The sequence below is a fragment of the Pieris rapae genome, chromosome 22 (genome assembly GCF_905147795.1).
Source record: "Pieris rapae chromosome 22, ilPieRapa1.1, whole genome shotgun sequence".
In the NCBI taxonomy this organism is placed as follows: domain Eukaryota; kingdom Metazoa; phylum Arthropoda; class Insecta; order Lepidoptera; family Pieridae; genus Pieris; species Pieris rapae.
In genome coordinates this window covers 3,635,667-3,652,783 of record NC_059530.1, presented here as the reverse complement: position 1 = coordinate 3,652,783, position 17,117 = coordinate 3,635,667, and the positions used below count along the sequence as shown (strand labels likewise).

General features: G+C 29.8%; 2 protein-coding genes across 7 annotated transcripts; both read right to left on the bottom strand.

Moving 5' to 3' along the window:
• Positions 1-484: 484 nt before the first annotated feature.
• LOC123690147 (zinc finger protein 888-like) lies at positions 485-9,532 on the bottom strand. 5 transcript variants are annotated; one of them, XM_045633125.1, is made up of 10 exons: positions 8,842-9,508; positions 8,627-8,731; positions 7,861-8,334; positions 7,427-7,515; positions 7,039-7,161; positions 6,462-6,569; positions 3,632-3,838; positions 2,081-2,192; positions 983-1,087; positions 485-640 (listed from the first exon to the last, which is right to left on the bottom strand). In XM_045633125.1, exons 1-10 carry the CDS (start codon positions 8,986-8,988, stop codon positions 503-505), a joined length of 1,608 nt encoding a protein of 535 aa, XP_045489081.1. In that variant the 5' UTR covers positions 8,989-9,508; the 3' UTR covers positions 485-502. The 5 variants fall into 5 exon arrangements, with proteins under 5 accessions (XP_045489081.1, XP_045489085.1, XP_045489082.1 ...); XM_045633129.1 differs by lacking the exon at positions 2,081-2,192 and having other exon boundaries at positions 8,842-9,532; XM_045633126.1 differs by lacking the exon at positions 8,627-8,731 and having other exon boundaries at positions 8,842-9,072.
• Positions 9,533-9,935: 403 nt separating this feature from the next.
• On the bottom strand, positions 9,936-15,599 carry LOC111001563 (zinc finger protein 888). Of its 2 annotated transcripts, XM_022271491.2 has the most exons (10): positions 15,296-15,599; positions 15,065-15,169; positions 14,313-14,786; positions 13,878-13,966; positions 13,480-13,602; positions 12,907-13,014; positions 11,862-12,068; positions 11,593-11,704; positions 10,437-10,541; positions 9,936-10,091 (listed from the first exon to the last, which is right to left on the bottom strand). In XM_022271491.2, the coding sequence occupies exons 1-10, from the start codon at positions 15,440-15,442 to the stop codon at positions 9,954-9,956; spliced, it is 1,608 nt and encodes a 535-aa protein (XP_022127183.2). In that variant the 5' UTR covers positions 15,443-15,599; the 3' UTR covers positions 9,936-9,953. The 2 variants fall into 2 exon arrangements, with proteins under 2 accessions (XP_022127183.2, XP_045489080.1); XM_045633124.1 differs by lacking the exon at positions 15,065-15,169 and having other exon boundaries at positions 15,296-15,593.
• Between the last annotated feature and the right edge of the window lie 1,518 nt (positions 15,600-17,117).

The following is a 17,117-nucleotide window of genomic DNA, read 5'->3' as shown; positions in this document are numbered from 1 at the left end:
AAAATGTACACCTTGACTTAAATATAAATAATAATTGAATAGTTTATACTACATATGTTGATATCGTTATTATTCCTTAACAGATAATATTTTTTTTAATTGACATATACTTTGAGATAGGCTACAGTCAATTGTCAAACATCTTTTAGGATTGCCCTTCGCACAGGATTATGATTCCGCTTGCTCGTAGCAACAAAATATTTTTATTCTTAATTAATAATATTCCCTCTTTTTTTAAATAAAATTTCAAATAAATATAATTTGAAAAATGACTCCTTATTATACGTATAAACTACGTCAGACAATTACATATGATTTAGTTAACTGAACTCGACTTCAGTAGATTAAATTTTTAAATTTATTATAGTACCTATGCCAGTACCTATTCATGAGGTGTCATAATAATAAAACGAAGATTTATTTATAGTTGATTGTTTAAATTACTTTTATACAACAAGGTACAATTATAAATAAAAATAAGCTCTATGTATATGCTAAATATTCACAGATTTTTCTTATGTACAAGTTTTTTATGAGTGTATAGAGATGCTGTTTGGCCAAACGTTGCTGAACAGTAAGGGCACTTGTGGGGGCGTTCTCCAGTGTGTGTTGTGATATGATTTTTTAACACTGCTGTGGACTGAAAAAAAACTCTTAGTCATTAACCTTTATTTAACCTGTATTTATATAACCTTTCCAATAAAAAATTGAATTGAAGAAAACTTATACACATAATATGATAAGTTTTAAAATACAAATTCAATTTTTATACGGTATTTTTAAATACTTTTTTTACTACATTTCATTTAGCTGATTAATGTTCGTAGGGAGATTGAACAATATGTCAGCAACAATAATATAAAAATTACGTAGGAATTAAGTATCAAGAAAACATTCAGTTAAATTTAATAGATTTATACACAGCGTGGCTGACTTATTTAATATGCAGTTATAAATTCATACAGTAAATAAAAATACCTACCGAGAAACCCCGACCACAATAATCGCAAATTTTATTCTTTGGTGGGCGAATTTTTTCATGAACACCCTTAACATGCTTTGTAAGACAACGGTGCCTTTTGAAAACCTGCAAAAGAATACACAATTTTTTTATAAGTATGCAAGCACTTTTTATATTAAATAAATTACAACAATATAAAGTCTATTTAAATTAAAATTATTAATCATAGAGCAAGGGAAATGAACTCTATGTTTTGTATATTCTTGTCTTGTTTGACTTCATTTACTGAAGTCAAATAAATAGCGTTATACGTTTAATTTTAGTGTTTTAAGCATTATATGTATGTATTGGTTTTAAAATGCGTGTTTACCGATGGTGAATGTTATTTGGCAGTAAAAGTTACATTCAACTAAATATATTAAAAATATACTCGTAAGTTATATTTGAAAAATTTACTAACAGCTATATTAGGAAGAAAAATAATGCATTGTTATAAAATATCACTTCCAATATTAACTTCCGGTTTATTTACGCAATCAAGCTAAATTATAATAAAAATGAGTTCCTCATTAGTTAACTCATTTAATTAACAGTATCTATTAATAACATGAAAAATTCTCAAATTATGCAAATGCATTTAAATTGTTAAACTTGCGTTAGTTGATAACAAAGCTTAAATAATAATGATACACATTTATCCAGGCTGCAAGATGACCGAATTATAACCATAATTTATCACTTGACATTTTTCGTTATACGATCCCCAGATGTGTGCGTGACAGCTATAATTATATGACATGTCAGAGATTGCAAACCATTGTGGCCAGGAACATTTGTCAATTTCGATACGATTCGGAACATCTGAGTCTAAACATACATTTAATTTGTTAGTGAATGTATCCCGCTTATTACGTGCATAGCTCCGCATTAAAAGTAGTTTAACGGCGAGTGGTAATTACATTTCATAACAAACAGTAAAAAACGCACAAGTAAAGAGAACATTTTTTTAAAGGTTTACTAAAAATTGTGAAAATAAACAGATTCAAAGATCACTTAAATCAAACAAGCAGTAGTTAGAAATATGAAAAACTCCGCAATATCTATTTTTATATACCTCACCTTTGAGCAAACATCGCATACATATTTCATTATTTTCAAATGCTCGAAGTAAATATGGTCTTCTATATTTCGTTTCACCTTGAATTTTTCATCACAATCGTTACATTTATATCTAAAAATAATTAATTTATAATACGTTTTGTAGTTGGAATAAAAATAAATTTAAAAGCACAAAATAATACATAAGAATGATTTTTAGTCTATGGCAGAGTTACAAACGGTTTTAGTCTGTGCGGACAGAGAACTGGCATGGAGGTTGTGCGATCTAATATAATATTAATTTTATTTAATCTTAAAAGTCGTATGTACCTACTTTTATTTCATTCATGTTATTATTTATTTTATTTATTTATTTACACTTCGTTGCTAAAGAAATACAAATAACACAGTATATATAAATTACAAGGGATGCAACGGGCGGCCTTATCGCTAACAAGCGATCTCTTCCAGGCAACCCTAGTAAGAATAGAAATAAATAAAGAAAAATGATGGGTGCAAGAAGTGCAGAAATATAGATCCTTAATCTATTAGTAACTATATATATTATAATAACTAGCTAAAACTAATCTTACAAACTCAAGAAAATAGAGAATTAACAAAACGAACAGGAGATTCAAGAATTACACAGGTCACGATTGATCAGGATAGGATAAGGTTAGGAAATATTTGTATAGAAGGGTTTTAAAAGACGATATTATTATTATAGGCACGTAAGTCTAGCGCTGGCCGATACGTGGAGGGGATTGCTGCGCATTTGTACTGTAGAGCGGGGGCCGGAATGCGACTGGAGAGCCAATCGACGCTCTTCATTCCGCTAGCCCCCGTCACGTACCTTAGAATTTACTTCTGCGCAATAACGGTCAGCGCTAGAGTTTCGTGCCGCTACTAATAACCATCGAGATTACTAACGTATCATGTAACAGTATTCTAAACTGTATCATTAACTGTTTTTACTTAAAGAGCTAACATCCCAATTCCCAATAGTGACTGCGATTGCAACATAAATGTTGAGATTTTCTACTACACGATACCAGTTTCAACAACAGCGCCACGAACTATTATATATTAGATAAAACATACAAAGATGGGATTGTTATTGAAAGTTATTAGCAGTACAGGGATAATTGTGGCGAACAAGAACATCTCTCCTTATTTCCATTATATTATGGAATTACGGTTACGAGTGCAATAGACGCGGTGGGCGGAGCTTGCAAGTTGCAGCCTTATAATACGTAATGCTGAAGCTGTGCGATAATGATTTTTCTATTCCCTTGACTTTAAACTGTACCCACTATATATATGTTATTGTTTACATGTAATCTCTCTAAATTATTATTTTTTTACATTCCTGATGTCTAGCAGTTAGAATATTTTATAAAAATATTTTTTATATTGTATAAGACATTGTTGTATATTGTCTATGATAATTAAAAAAGTTAAAGTATAATTAAAAAACTAAAAGAGAATACAAGATGCCTATTTATTTTTTGCGTATTAAAGAAATGACAGTTGTGTGTAATAAAATCAGCTCTATGTTTGTTACTAACTCACCGCCATGCATCATCCTTGGCATGCCGTAAGTGGCGTTTTAAATGCGTAGACAGGATTGATTTCGACTTGAACGTCCTCTGACAGTCGTCACAGTAAAAAAACCCGGGTTTGTGAGAACGCTGATGAGCTAAAAGACTCGCTCGTTTATTGTACACCTTATCGCATTCATCGCACGGAAATGTTTCATTCGATGTATTGTGTACTGAGCTAAAAAATAATACAAGATATCATGGGGATTTCACTGTAAATCTATTTTAATTTCAATGTTAATTACTTTTAAATTAAAAAATTAGGAAATAATCGATAAATATTAAAAATCTATTAATTAAAAATCGATTTTTGTGTAGAATGTCACATCTCTAATAACCTTTGATAATATAATAAAATATATTTTAAGGTCAAGATTGTTTTTATGTTTTATTATAATACATATTGTAATCTTTTAATATATATTGTTCTTCATAACCAATAGATAAGCCAATAGAACTAGAAAATGTACGGATTGTTGACGAAATTCAATACATGACACAAAATTTTAAATATTTTTTTAATACTACCGAGATCTATAGAGCGCACTTACACTTTGCTCAGACTAAACTATCGAGTTAAGTCATATTTGGTATTTATAGAGCAAACTACGAATCTCTCGGAGTGTTGGCTTAGCTTAATCTCAAGTCCACGAAATCGACGACTTACCAAAAACTTTGACTATAAGCCTAACAAAAATAATGGCTCAAAATTTACTTTGCCATCATATCTTTTACCTGACTTTTTATTTTGTCGTATCTGCCCTATAGCAGTGACATATGTTGACAACAAAATTCAAACTAACTTCAACTCTCGCTTCAAATCTGTTATTTTCGTTTGCCTAAAAATATTAATATCTTAGATATTTAATCTTCTCTACCGTGTCACATACTGTATCTACACTATCTATAAATATCAATATGCTGTAAGATAAATACAAAGATCTTAATACACTTCATTCACTAATTAGGTATAAGCCCGCGGCAAAAATTTAATGGTTATCTTAGCCAATAAAAGACATTCCTAAATGTTTACTTATTAGACTGTTTACTTTTTTAGCTGGTACTGATCATGACAATAATAGTGAAAGCTGGAGACCAAAGAGGGCAAGAGCGTCCACTATAGATGCTACATTTAAATATGTAAATCAGCCGGGAACAAGCCGCAACTGGACTGAAGAAGCTGGGTTGACGGAAACCAGTGTTGAAGTCACCACTAAAAGTCAATCAGCAAGCAGAAAAAATAAACCTTCATTTGAGGACCTTAAAAAAAATTGCTGTGGCAAGAGTTGGACAACAACAAAAGAAAATATGAGATAGAAATGGAACATTTAAAATTAAAAAATCAGTTAGAAATAGATTCTTCAACTAAAAAATAAATTATCATTAGAAGCTTTACAGTTAAAAAAAGAATCGGAAAATAAATGATTAAAATACAATAAGTTTTGTTTGATTTTCTTTATTACCAAAAACGTAGTTAAATTGGGCAATCACGGATTGCCGGAATGCTAGACCGGTAAGATATATTTCATTGTTTTTGTGTTCTTCAACTTCTGGTGTCTGATCAGCAAGATGGCCATCGTCATAAGCATCCCATCTCTCTATACCTATATTATGCAGTACAGCATAAGCAATATTTATATTACTGGTATTTGTCAATTTTGACCGTAGTCCTAGCTTCATTTTGGTTGTGTTCGTTCCGAACATATACTTTTGGTATTCGGGGATTCATATCGGCTGCAGTTCCTACCCTTGCAATGTTTTCTATTAAAGATAGAACTCTCTCTCTATATTCTCTATTATGTCACTTTCGATAAAGCTAGGTCCAGGTCCAAGTCAAAGCCAGTCGTTGTTTTAAAGTATAATTAAACATTTGTAACAGCTCACACAAACAGAAACAGCAAAAGTGAAAAAGCGATTGAAAATTTTTAATTGTAAATACAAGTTGTCATAACAATGCGATCCGTTCTACATAACAAAAAATTATTGTCATCTCTGTAATTATGTCATTTAACTTTTAAATAATTTTTCTAAAGGTAAACTTGTAAAATTCTAGTTAGTGCAATAATAAAATAAATAGATATCAATCAATGTGTACCGTTTTAGACGTTTAAATATTTGTTATTGTTATACTTTTTTAAAGAATAATAAAGAAGGTATTCCGTGAAATGAAACATCACTTTGTATTTTGTCATTTTCTGTCTTAGCTTGTGCTTACCTTAATCTTACCGTTAAAATGTCTATAAATACCAAATCATAGTTTATGCTAAGTGTACACTAAGCTAAGTTTTTCGTTAGTAAAGTTTGAGTTAAGTCAAAGCGCGCTCTATAGATCTCGGCATTAGACTTAGCTTAGCCGTTCAGAGTTCCGGCAGCAATAGGAGATGTTCCAATCAAGGTCCCGCGAGAAACCTACAAAATCAGTATCAACAAATTCGCACGACGTAATTCTAAATCCAACCCTGGTTCGGTATTTAAACCTTCATTTACTTTTAATAAAATCAAATACGTTTGTCATCATAAATATATCCAAAAATTATAGTGAACAAATTCAAAAATAAAAAAAAACGTTTATTTTGGAACATAAGATCATGATGGTATCACTTATTCCACGAATAAGAAGACAAAGAAGACAGAGGGTATTGGCCGAGAGAAAAAGCCGGCGTAAAAAACTCTCGGTACTCTTTAAAAAAAAAGCAAATAAACAAAAAATTCTACAATATTTAAAACAAATATAGCAAATTAATTAGAAGTAGCCTGCCCAGCACTAAAAGTAAAGTAATAGTTCAGTCTTTGAAAATTACCTGACATGGACGGCAAGCGACGTATTATTTGCGAATGTTTTATCACAGAGATTACAGAATGCTTTACGACCGTGAGTTCGGCTATGACGACGGTGTTCCGAGTATTTTCTGAGAAAAAAAAAAATATTCAAACAGATGCCAATTACTTTTGTAACATGCAATACCGATTCTGATACCTAGAGGTGAGTCGTACTCGGTTAAAGACAGACCAAGTCTTAGGAGTACAAGTACTTAAAAAAACTAGTTACAAATACTAGTTCCACGAGTATTGAGTAAAATGCGACTGTGTCACCAAAATATAGGAATTAGTTTACTGATACCAATACTGTAAATGTACTGGTGTTATTCCAAAGTTGCGACATCAAAACTTACAAAACGTACGTACGCTGTAGCTATTGAAAGTAACATAGGGCATTAGTGGATATCACTTAATACAAGATAAGGACAATCCGCTGATTGTCACATCTAAAACCTGTACTTCTTTGTATTGGAGATTTAAAAAAACATCCCTAAACTACTGCATTGATTTTTCCATTTACATTTATATCTGACTTAAATGTCTTCTTTTCATACTTACGTTGTAACAAAATTACATCTCTTACACTTATATGACTCCTTTATAATATCATGTACTTCATTATAATGTTTTAACAATGGATATACAGCCATCGACCGTTTTCCACAAGGAATGCATTCATATCTGCAATAATAATTTGAATATAGAATACTCTTCATCATTAATGGTCACATGACTATTGTCATAAAAATTGTTTGACTGTAGAGGGTCACCTAATGTTTAAATTTTATTCACAAACTTGGTAAAGAGGCCTAAACTTTGATAGTGAAGTTATCCATTTAATTTAAGTTCTATGTAATTATTATTATTTTTAAATTATGGATTACATGACATATGCTAAGCACATTCAAGATTATGAAACTCTTAGAAAGAGTTATGCGGGTATTACCTATTTAAATGTCTCCTGCTATGGCCATCATATGATTTTTGTGTAGGAAATATGCAACTACATATTGTGCATTTAATTCCATTTTTGTGCTAAGAAAAAAATCTTTAATCAATAACAGTACAAACTAGGCATAAATGATTTGAATAAAAATCCAATGTATTATATATAATATTATAAAAAGAAATACCTGTGGCACTTCACGGATTCTTAATAGGTGATCACCCTTCATGTAATATTCATTGTGCACATAGTTAAAAATCTTGATGTACAGCCGAGATTTTAATGCACAACATCAGTGATTGGAGTTGTGCCTAGTCTATCAACCCCACTGTGTTTTGTAAATCATGACAATCAAGTTTTTGAATTATTTTGCAAGTAAAATCTAATTGAAAAATATAATTGTATATGTACATGTGCATGCACTTGAAACTTACTGGAAAGTGACTCTTATTTAAATGTTGTGTAAGGCAGTGTTTATAGTGAAATGAAACAATGCAGTCCTCACACTTATATGGCAATCTCAAATATTTTTCATTAAGCTGTTCTTCTTTTCTCTCTTTCATAACTTCCTCTAATGAAATTGTTATAATTTTAATTTTGCCTTTATAATTAGCCTCTTTTTGTGAATGAGGCTTCTTAGTAACTGGTAATACTGTTTCATGACATTTACTTGGATCTTGCGACTTTACATCATGTAAAGGTTCTATAGGTTCTACTTGTAAATCTTCATAGTTATCTTCACTGTGATTTGATTCATTCTGATCTAATAATTCATTTTTTATTTCGGGAATATCTTCTGCTTTAATATTGACTTCTGTTAAATTATTATGTTGATAAAATGGAACTTGTGTATCTACTGTGAGAACGTCTGATTTTTCAAGATTAAACCAATTTGTATTTGAGGTGTACTGAAACCATGCCATAATAATACATTAAAGATAAATGATTTTCTTAAAATTAATTTATAAGTTATATATTATTATATTATAGCTATATTTGTTTTTTTTTCTCAGACATTAAGTTTAAATAATGTGTTCAAATACACACTCATAATTAAGTATAAAAACTTAAGATTAGGTACACATAAACCTTCTCAATTAGTCATTTTATTTTAAAAAATAATAAAAGCAAGCAAGCAAGTAAAAATAACTGACTTTGTTTCTTCATTAAACTGAAATGAATATTTCAAATGATAACTACCTGCATATCTAGTCCAAAGCTTGCTTCTAGCTGTTTTGTGAATTTAAAAATCCTTTTTAAAATCGAATGGCAAATACAACATATTTTAGATATCTTTATTTTTAACTGAAAAGTAAAATAAATTCAAAAATAAATTATATACACTGATAACTCTTTTCTTTCGACTCAGTTTCTGAGCAAGTAAATAACACGTATCACAACTAAAATAAACAAACCTTAACGTCCACTAAACGTTCAATTAGGTATGCAAAGTTACAAACAGACAAATTTGTTAAATTGTTTTGTATTCGATTGCAACAAACACATCTTTCGTAAGTATTTTCTTCGATGATTTCATGATTTGTAGTTAAATATATCTCCATTATTTTATTTTTATTAAATATCAATCTATAGTGATTTCTGGGAAGAGCTTATCTAATGATGCTAGAGTATAAACATTAAATAAATCTGTGGCCTATCAATTATCATCCACTTGTCATAGATATAAACTGAAAATATAGATATTTTGTTTTATATTATTTTATCTGAAAGAATTTATGTATGTGGCAACTTTTTACAGGACGCCAAGAAAAGACGTTTTTATTTACTACTGAGAAAGAGAAGGGGTTGTTGTTGTCACCCCTTACTACTTTTATGTGCCGGCAGCAGTTACTCTACTTACTAATAGAAAAGTAGAAAATGCACAATTAGATCACAAATTTCCATTCATTACACAAAGTTTTTAAATAATCAGTAGGACGTGTTCCTATCAAGGTCCCCCAAGACACCTACATAATCAGTATCATCAAATTCCGGTGATGTAATTCTAAATTGAACTCTTATTTCAAAATGTACACCTTGACTTAAATATAAATAATAATTGAATAGTTTATACTACATATGTTGATATCGTTATTATTCCTTAACAGATAATATTTTTTTTAATTGACATATACTTTGAGATAGGCTACAGTCAATTGTCAAACATCTTTTAGGATTGCCCTTCGCATAGGATTATGATTCCGCTTGCTCGTAGCAACAAAATATTTTTATTCTTAAATAATAATATTCCCTCTTTTTTTAAATAAAATTTCAAATAAATATAATTTGAAAAATGACTCCTTATTATACGTATAAACTACGTCAGACAATTACATATGATTTAGTTAACTGAACTCGACTTCAGTAGATTAAATTTTTAAATTTATTATAGTACCTATGCCAGTACCTATTCATGAGGTGTCATAATAATAAAACGAAGATTTATTTATAGTTGATTGTTTAAATAACTTTTATACAACAAGGTACAATTATAAATAAAAATAAGCTCTATGTATATGCTAAATATTCACAGATTTTTCTTATGTACAAGTTTTTTATGAGTGTATAGAGATGCTGTTTGGCCAAACGTTGCTGAACAGTAAGGGCACTTGTGGGGGCGTTCTCCAGTGTGTGTTGTGATATGATTTTTTAACACTGCTGTGGACTGAAAAAAAACTCTTAAAGTCATTAACCTTTATTTAACCTGTATTTATATAACCTTTCCAATAAAAAATTGAATTGAAGAAAACTTATACACATAATATGATAAGTTTTAAAATACAAATTCAATTTTTATACGGTATTTTTAAATACTTTTTTTTACTACATTTCATTTAGCTGATTAATGTTCGTAGGGAGATTGAACAATATGTCAGCAACAATAATATAAAAATTACGTAGGAATTAAGTATCAAGAAAACATTCAATTAAATTTAATAGATTTATACACAGCGTGGCAGACATAATTAATATGCAGTTATAAATTCATACAGTAAATAAAAATACCTACCGAGAAACCCCGACCACAATAATCGCAAATTTTATTCTTTGGAGGGCGAATTTTTTCATGAACACTCTTAACATGCCTTGTAAGACAACGGTGCGTTTTGAAAACCTGCAAAAGAATACACAATTTTTTTATAAGTATGCAAGCACTTTTTTATTTTAAATAAATTACAACAATATAAAATCTATTTAAATTAAAATTATTAATCATAGAGAAAGGGAAATGAACTCTATGTTTTGTATATTCTTGTCTTGTTTGACTTCATTTACTGAAGTCAAATAAATAGCGTTATACGTTTCATTTTAGGGTTTTAAGCATTATATGTATGTATTGGTTTTAAAATGGGTGTTTACCGATGGTGAATGTTATTTGGCAGTAAAAGTTACATTCAACTAAATATATTAAAAATATACTCGTAAGTTATATTTGACCAAATTTACTAATAGCTATATTAGGAAGAAAAATAATGCATTGTTATAAAATATCACTTCCAATATTAACTTCCGGTTTATTTACGCAATCAAGCTAAATTATATTAAAAATGAGTTCCTCATTAGCCAACTCATTTGATCAACAGTATTAATAACATGAAAAATTCTCAAATTATGCAAATGCATTTAAATTGTTAAACGTGCGTTAGTTGACAACAAAGCTTAAATAATAATGATACACATTTATCCAGGCTGCAAGATGACCGAATTATAACCATAATTTATCACTTGACATTTATCGTTATACGATCCCCAGATGTGTGCGTGATTTACTCGATTTATATTTCATACTCCGATTTTTCTTACGTCCTTAACAGCTATAATTTTTTGACATGTGACACAGAGATTGCAAACCATTGTGGCCAGGAACATTTTTCAATTTCGTTACATTTCATAACAAACAGTAAAAAACGCACAAGTAAAGAGAACATTTTTTTAAAGTTTTAACATCGAATTAGTAATTCGGTACTGAAATATTTTTTATTTTTGTATTCAAAGTCACTTGAGTAAGTAAATACATTGTATGTATTTCGATTCACCTAGTAGGTAAAACATAAAAATATGTAGCATTTAAAAAAAATTGTGAAAATTAACAGATTCAAAGATCACTAAAATTAAACAAGCAGTAGGGAGAAAAACTCCGCAATATCTATTTTTATATAACTCACCTTGGAGCAAACATCGCATACATATTTTATTATTTTCAAATGCTCGAAGTTAATATGGTCTTCTAGATTTCGTTTCACCATGAATTTTTCATCACAATCGTTACATTTATATCTAAAAATAATTAATTTATAATACGTTTTGTAGTTGGAATAAAAATAAATTTAAAAGCAAAAGAAGACTAATGATATAAACACTATTTATTTTTTGCCTATTAAAGAAATGACAGTTGTGTGTAATAAAATCAGCTCTATGTTTGTTACTAACTCACCGCCATGCATCATCCTTGGCATGCCGTAAGTGGCGTTTTAAATGCGTAGACAGGATTGCCTTCGACTTGAACGTCCTCTGACAGTCGTCACAGTAAAAAAACCCGGGTTTGTGAGAACGCTGATGAGCTAAAAGACTCGCTCGTTTATTGTACACCTTATCGCATTCATCGCACGGAAATGTTTCATTCGATGTATTGTGTACTGAGCTAAAAAATAATACAAGATATCATGGGGATTTCACCTAAAATCTATTTTAATTTCAATGTTAATTACTTTTAAATTAAAAAATAGGAAATAATCGATAAATATTAAAAATCGAATTTTGTGTAGAATGTCACATCTCTAATAACCTTTGATAATATAAAAAAATATATTTTAAGGTTAAGATTGTTTTTATGTTTTATTATAATACATATTGTAATCTTTTAATATATATATATTGTTCTTCATAACCAATATATATTAAAAGATTATAGCGATAAGCTAATAGAAGTAGAAAATGTACGGATTGTTGACGAATTTCAATATATGACAAAATTTTAAATATTTTTTTAATACTTAGACTGAACTTCGGCAGTAAAAGGAGATGTTCCAATCAAGGTCCCGCGAGAAACCTACAAAATCAGTATCAACAAATTCGGACGACGTAATTCTAAATCCAACCCTGGTTCGGTATTTAAACCTTCATTTACTTTAAATAAAATCAAATATGTTTGTTATATGTCATCATAAATATATCCAAAAATGATAGTGAACGAGTTCAATAAAAAAAAATACGTTTATTTTGGAACATAGGATCATGAAGGTATCACTAATTCCACGTCATTAAATTCGAGCCTGTTGGCATCCATACTCATCGGCAAAGAAGACAGAGGGTATTGGCCGAGAGAAAAAGCCGGCGTAAAAAACTCTCGGTACTCTTTTTAAAAAAAAGAAGAAAATCATCAAACAATTCTACAATATTTAAAACAAATATAGCAAATTAATTAGAAGTAGCCTGCCCAGCACTAAAAGTAAAGTAATAGTTCAGTCTTTGAAAATTACCTGACATGGACGGCAAGCGACGTATTATTTGCGAATGTTTTATCACAGAGGTTACAGAATGCTTTACGACCGTGAGTTCGGCTATGACGACGGTGTTCCGAGTATTTTCTGAAAAAAAAAACTATTCAAACAGATGCCAATTACTTTTGTAACATGCAATACCGATTCTGATACCTAGAGGTGAGTCGTACTCGGTTAAAGACAGACCAAGTCTTAGGAGTACAAGTACTTAAAAAAACTAGTTACAAATACTAGTTCCACGAGTATTGAGTAAAATGCGACTGTGTCACCAAAATATAGGAATTAGTTTACTGATACCAATACTGTAAATGTACTGGTGTTATTCCAAAGTTGCGACATCAAAACTTACTAAACGTACGGACGCTGTAGCTATTGAAAGTAACAGGGCATTAGTGGATATCACTTTATACAAGATAAGGACAATCCGCTGATTGTCACGTCTAAAACCTGTACTTCTTTGTATTGGAGATTTAAAAAAACATCCCTAAACTACTGCATTGATTTTTCCATTCCCATTTATATCTGACTTAAATGTTTACTTCTCATACTTACGTTGTAACAAAATTACATCTCTTACACTTATATGACTCCTTTATAATATCATGTACTTCATTATAATGTTTTAACAATGGATATACAGCCATCGACCGTTTTCCACAAGGAATGCATTCATATCTGGAATAATAATTTGAATATAGAATATTGTTCATCATTAATTAATGGTCACGTGACTATTGTCATAAAAATTGTTTGGCTTTAGTGGGTCACCTAATATGTTTAAATTTTATTCTCAAGCCTCTGGTAAAGAGGCCTAAACTTTGATACTGAAATTGTCCATTTACTTTAAGTTCTATGTAATTATTATTATTTTTAAATTATGGATCACATGACATATTATGACATATTCAAGATTAGGAAACTCTTAGAAAGAGTTATGGGGGTATTATTACCTCTTTAAATGTCTCCTGCTATGGCCATCATATGATAGTTGTGTTGGAAATATGCAACTACATATTGTGCATTTAATTCCATTTTTGTGCTAAGAAAAAAATCTTTAATCAATAACAGTACAAACTAGGCATAAATGATTTGAATAAAAATCCAATGTATTATATATTATATTATAAAAAGAAATACCTGTGGCACTTAACGGATTCTTAATAGGTGATCACCCTTCATGTAATATTCATTGTGCACATAGTTAGAAATCTTGATGTACAGCCGAGATTTTAATGCACAACATCAGTGATTGGAGTTGTGCCTAGTCTATCAACCCCACTGTGGTTTGTAAATCATTACAATCAAGTTTTTGGATTATTTTGCAAGTAAAATCTTAATTGAAAAATATAATTGTATAAGTACATGTGAATGCACTTGAAACTTACTGGAAAGTGACTCTTATTTAAATGTTGTGTAAGGCCGTGTTCATAGTGAAATGAAACAATGCAGCCCTCACACTTATATGGCAATCTCAAATATTTTTTATTTAGCTGTTCTTCTTTTCTCTCTTTCATAACTTCCTCTAATGAAATTGTTATAATTTTAATTTTGCCTTTATAATTAGCCTCTAGTTGTGTACGAGGCTTCTTAGTAACTGGTAATACTGTTTTATGACATTTACTTGTGGCTTGCAACTTTTTAGCATGTAATGGTTCTATAGGTTCTACTTGTAAATCTTCATAGTTATCATCACTGTGACTTGATTCATTCTCGTCTGATAATTCATTTTTTATTTTGGGAATATCTTCTGCTTTAATATTGACTTCTGTTAAATTATTATGTTGATAAAATGGAACTTGTGTATCTACTGTGAGAACGTCTGATTTTTCAAGATTAAACCAATTTGTATTTGAGGTGTACTGAAACCAAGCCATAATAATACATTACAGATAAATCATTTCCTTAAAATTAATTTATATTATGTAACCTATAGCTAATATATATTTGTTTTTTTTCTCAGACATTAAGTTTATACAAATTATTATGTTCAAATACACACTCATAATTAAGAATAAAAACTTAAGATTACACATTAACCTTCTCAATTAATAATTTTATTTTTAAAAATAATAAAAGCAAGCAAAATAACTGACTGTTTCTTCATTAAGCTGAAATAAATATTTCGAATGATAAATACCTGGATATCTAGTCCAAAGCTTGCTTCTAGCTGTTTTGTGAATTTAAAAATCCTTTTTAAAATTGAATGGCAAATACAACATATTTTAGATATCTTTTTTTTTAACTGAAAAGTAAAATAAAATCAAAAAGAAATTACATATATACACACTTACATATATCTTTTCTTTCGACTCAGTTTCTAAGCAAGTGAAGAGTACTAAAACACGTATTACAACTAAAATACACAAACCTTAACGTCCACTAAACGTTCAATTAGGTATGCAAAGTTACAAACAGACAAATTTGTTAAATTATTTTGTATTCGATTGCAACAAACACATCTTTCGTAAGCATTTTCTTCGATGATTTCATGATTTGTAGTTAAATATATCTCCATTATTTTATTTGTATTATCTGTTTATAGTACTATTTATAAGAAGAGCTATATAAGGATGATATATTATCATATAATACATTAAATAAATATAAAGCCGTATCACATTTTATATGTGAAAATACATTAGTAAACCTTAGAACTTAGAACTAAAAGTCAAAACAATGCAATCTGTCTATTGCCAGTACAATTTTGTAGTCTTTGAATGCAACAAAGGCATAGGTCAAGTTGCAAAAAGAGAATGTAGATGAATGTTACATAGTTTGATAGTTAACCGAAGAAAGATACGGTCTCGTCCGCCTTAATAGTTAAGGCCTCCGTCGGTATATTTATTGTATATAGGATAAGACGTATGCAAATTTTATAATAAATTATTTATTAACATTCCGTTTAATACAACCAGCGTTATTATTTATATATTATTATTTCAAAATAATGTTTCTCTATGCAATCATGACTTTATATTTATCCACATTAGCTGCAATGATATATTAAAAACTATTGAGTTCTTAAAGATCTTTGGGGTGTATCTGTATTCATTTAACAATCGGTAATCGATGCTATCAGCTAAGAGTTGACCATAATATTTAATTAATATATAGACTGTGGAGTCTTTCCAGACCAGATGAAGCTAAGTAATTCACATCGTTATTCTGACCCCACAAATTTTAGACCCATATCTGTGCTGCCTGAATTGAGTAAAATGTTTGGAAAAAATTCTTGATCAATTATACACGAGGTCAAGCTCGACGTTAGATTAATTGCTGGCATTAAATTAATTTACTAGATTTTCAATGCTTGGGAAAATTCTTACTATGCCATTGGCAATTTTTTGCAATTTATCAAAAAAGGCTTTTGACTGTGTCCATCACGAAATACTAGTCATAAATCTTCAACTCTATGGCATTGGCGAAAAAGCACTACATCTTACGGAGCGATAGAATTCAAATGAAGCTATATCACAGGGATCGTCTGTTACTATGAATGTACCGCAAGGCTCCATACTCCATTTGCTGATGACACTTCGTTTTTATTTTAAGTGAAATGACGAAACTATCATTTGAGCAAGTAAACAGTGCCATCTCCAGTGTGGTTCACTGGTTTACATAATAATCTTAAGCTAAACGAAAAGAAAAGAAAATGTATTAAATTTGAAACAACAATTAATGTAAATAGTAGTAATTCTCAGAACATTATTAAAAATTAGGAAATAGACGTTATAGATAATGCGGTGTTCTTGGGAGTTACTTTAGATAGTAAACTTCAGTGGGGCCGACACCTAAAAGGTCTTTCGAATATTCTAAGTTCTGCAACGTTCGCAGTGAAAAAGATACGCGATCTTACGGATGAGTGTGAAGTATGTATATACTGGTGAAGTATGTATATACTGGCATAAAAGAAGTTGCCTTGGCAACAAACCTATAAGAAAAAGTTAATGTTGATTTAAAAAATGTCTTACAGAAAAGTATTGTATTTCCCTATAATTAATAAAAGCTTTATAAATCTGATCTATCTTTCGAGTTGACCTGTTTAAAAACTTTACAATGAGAATACCGCAACGCTCGTTTATTTCAGCTATTTTTTATAGTATCATGTCATCATATGGTGTATGTAGGGTATTTTATGGGGTAATGCTGTTGATATTAAATCAATATTTGTAGTCCAAAAGCAGGCTATA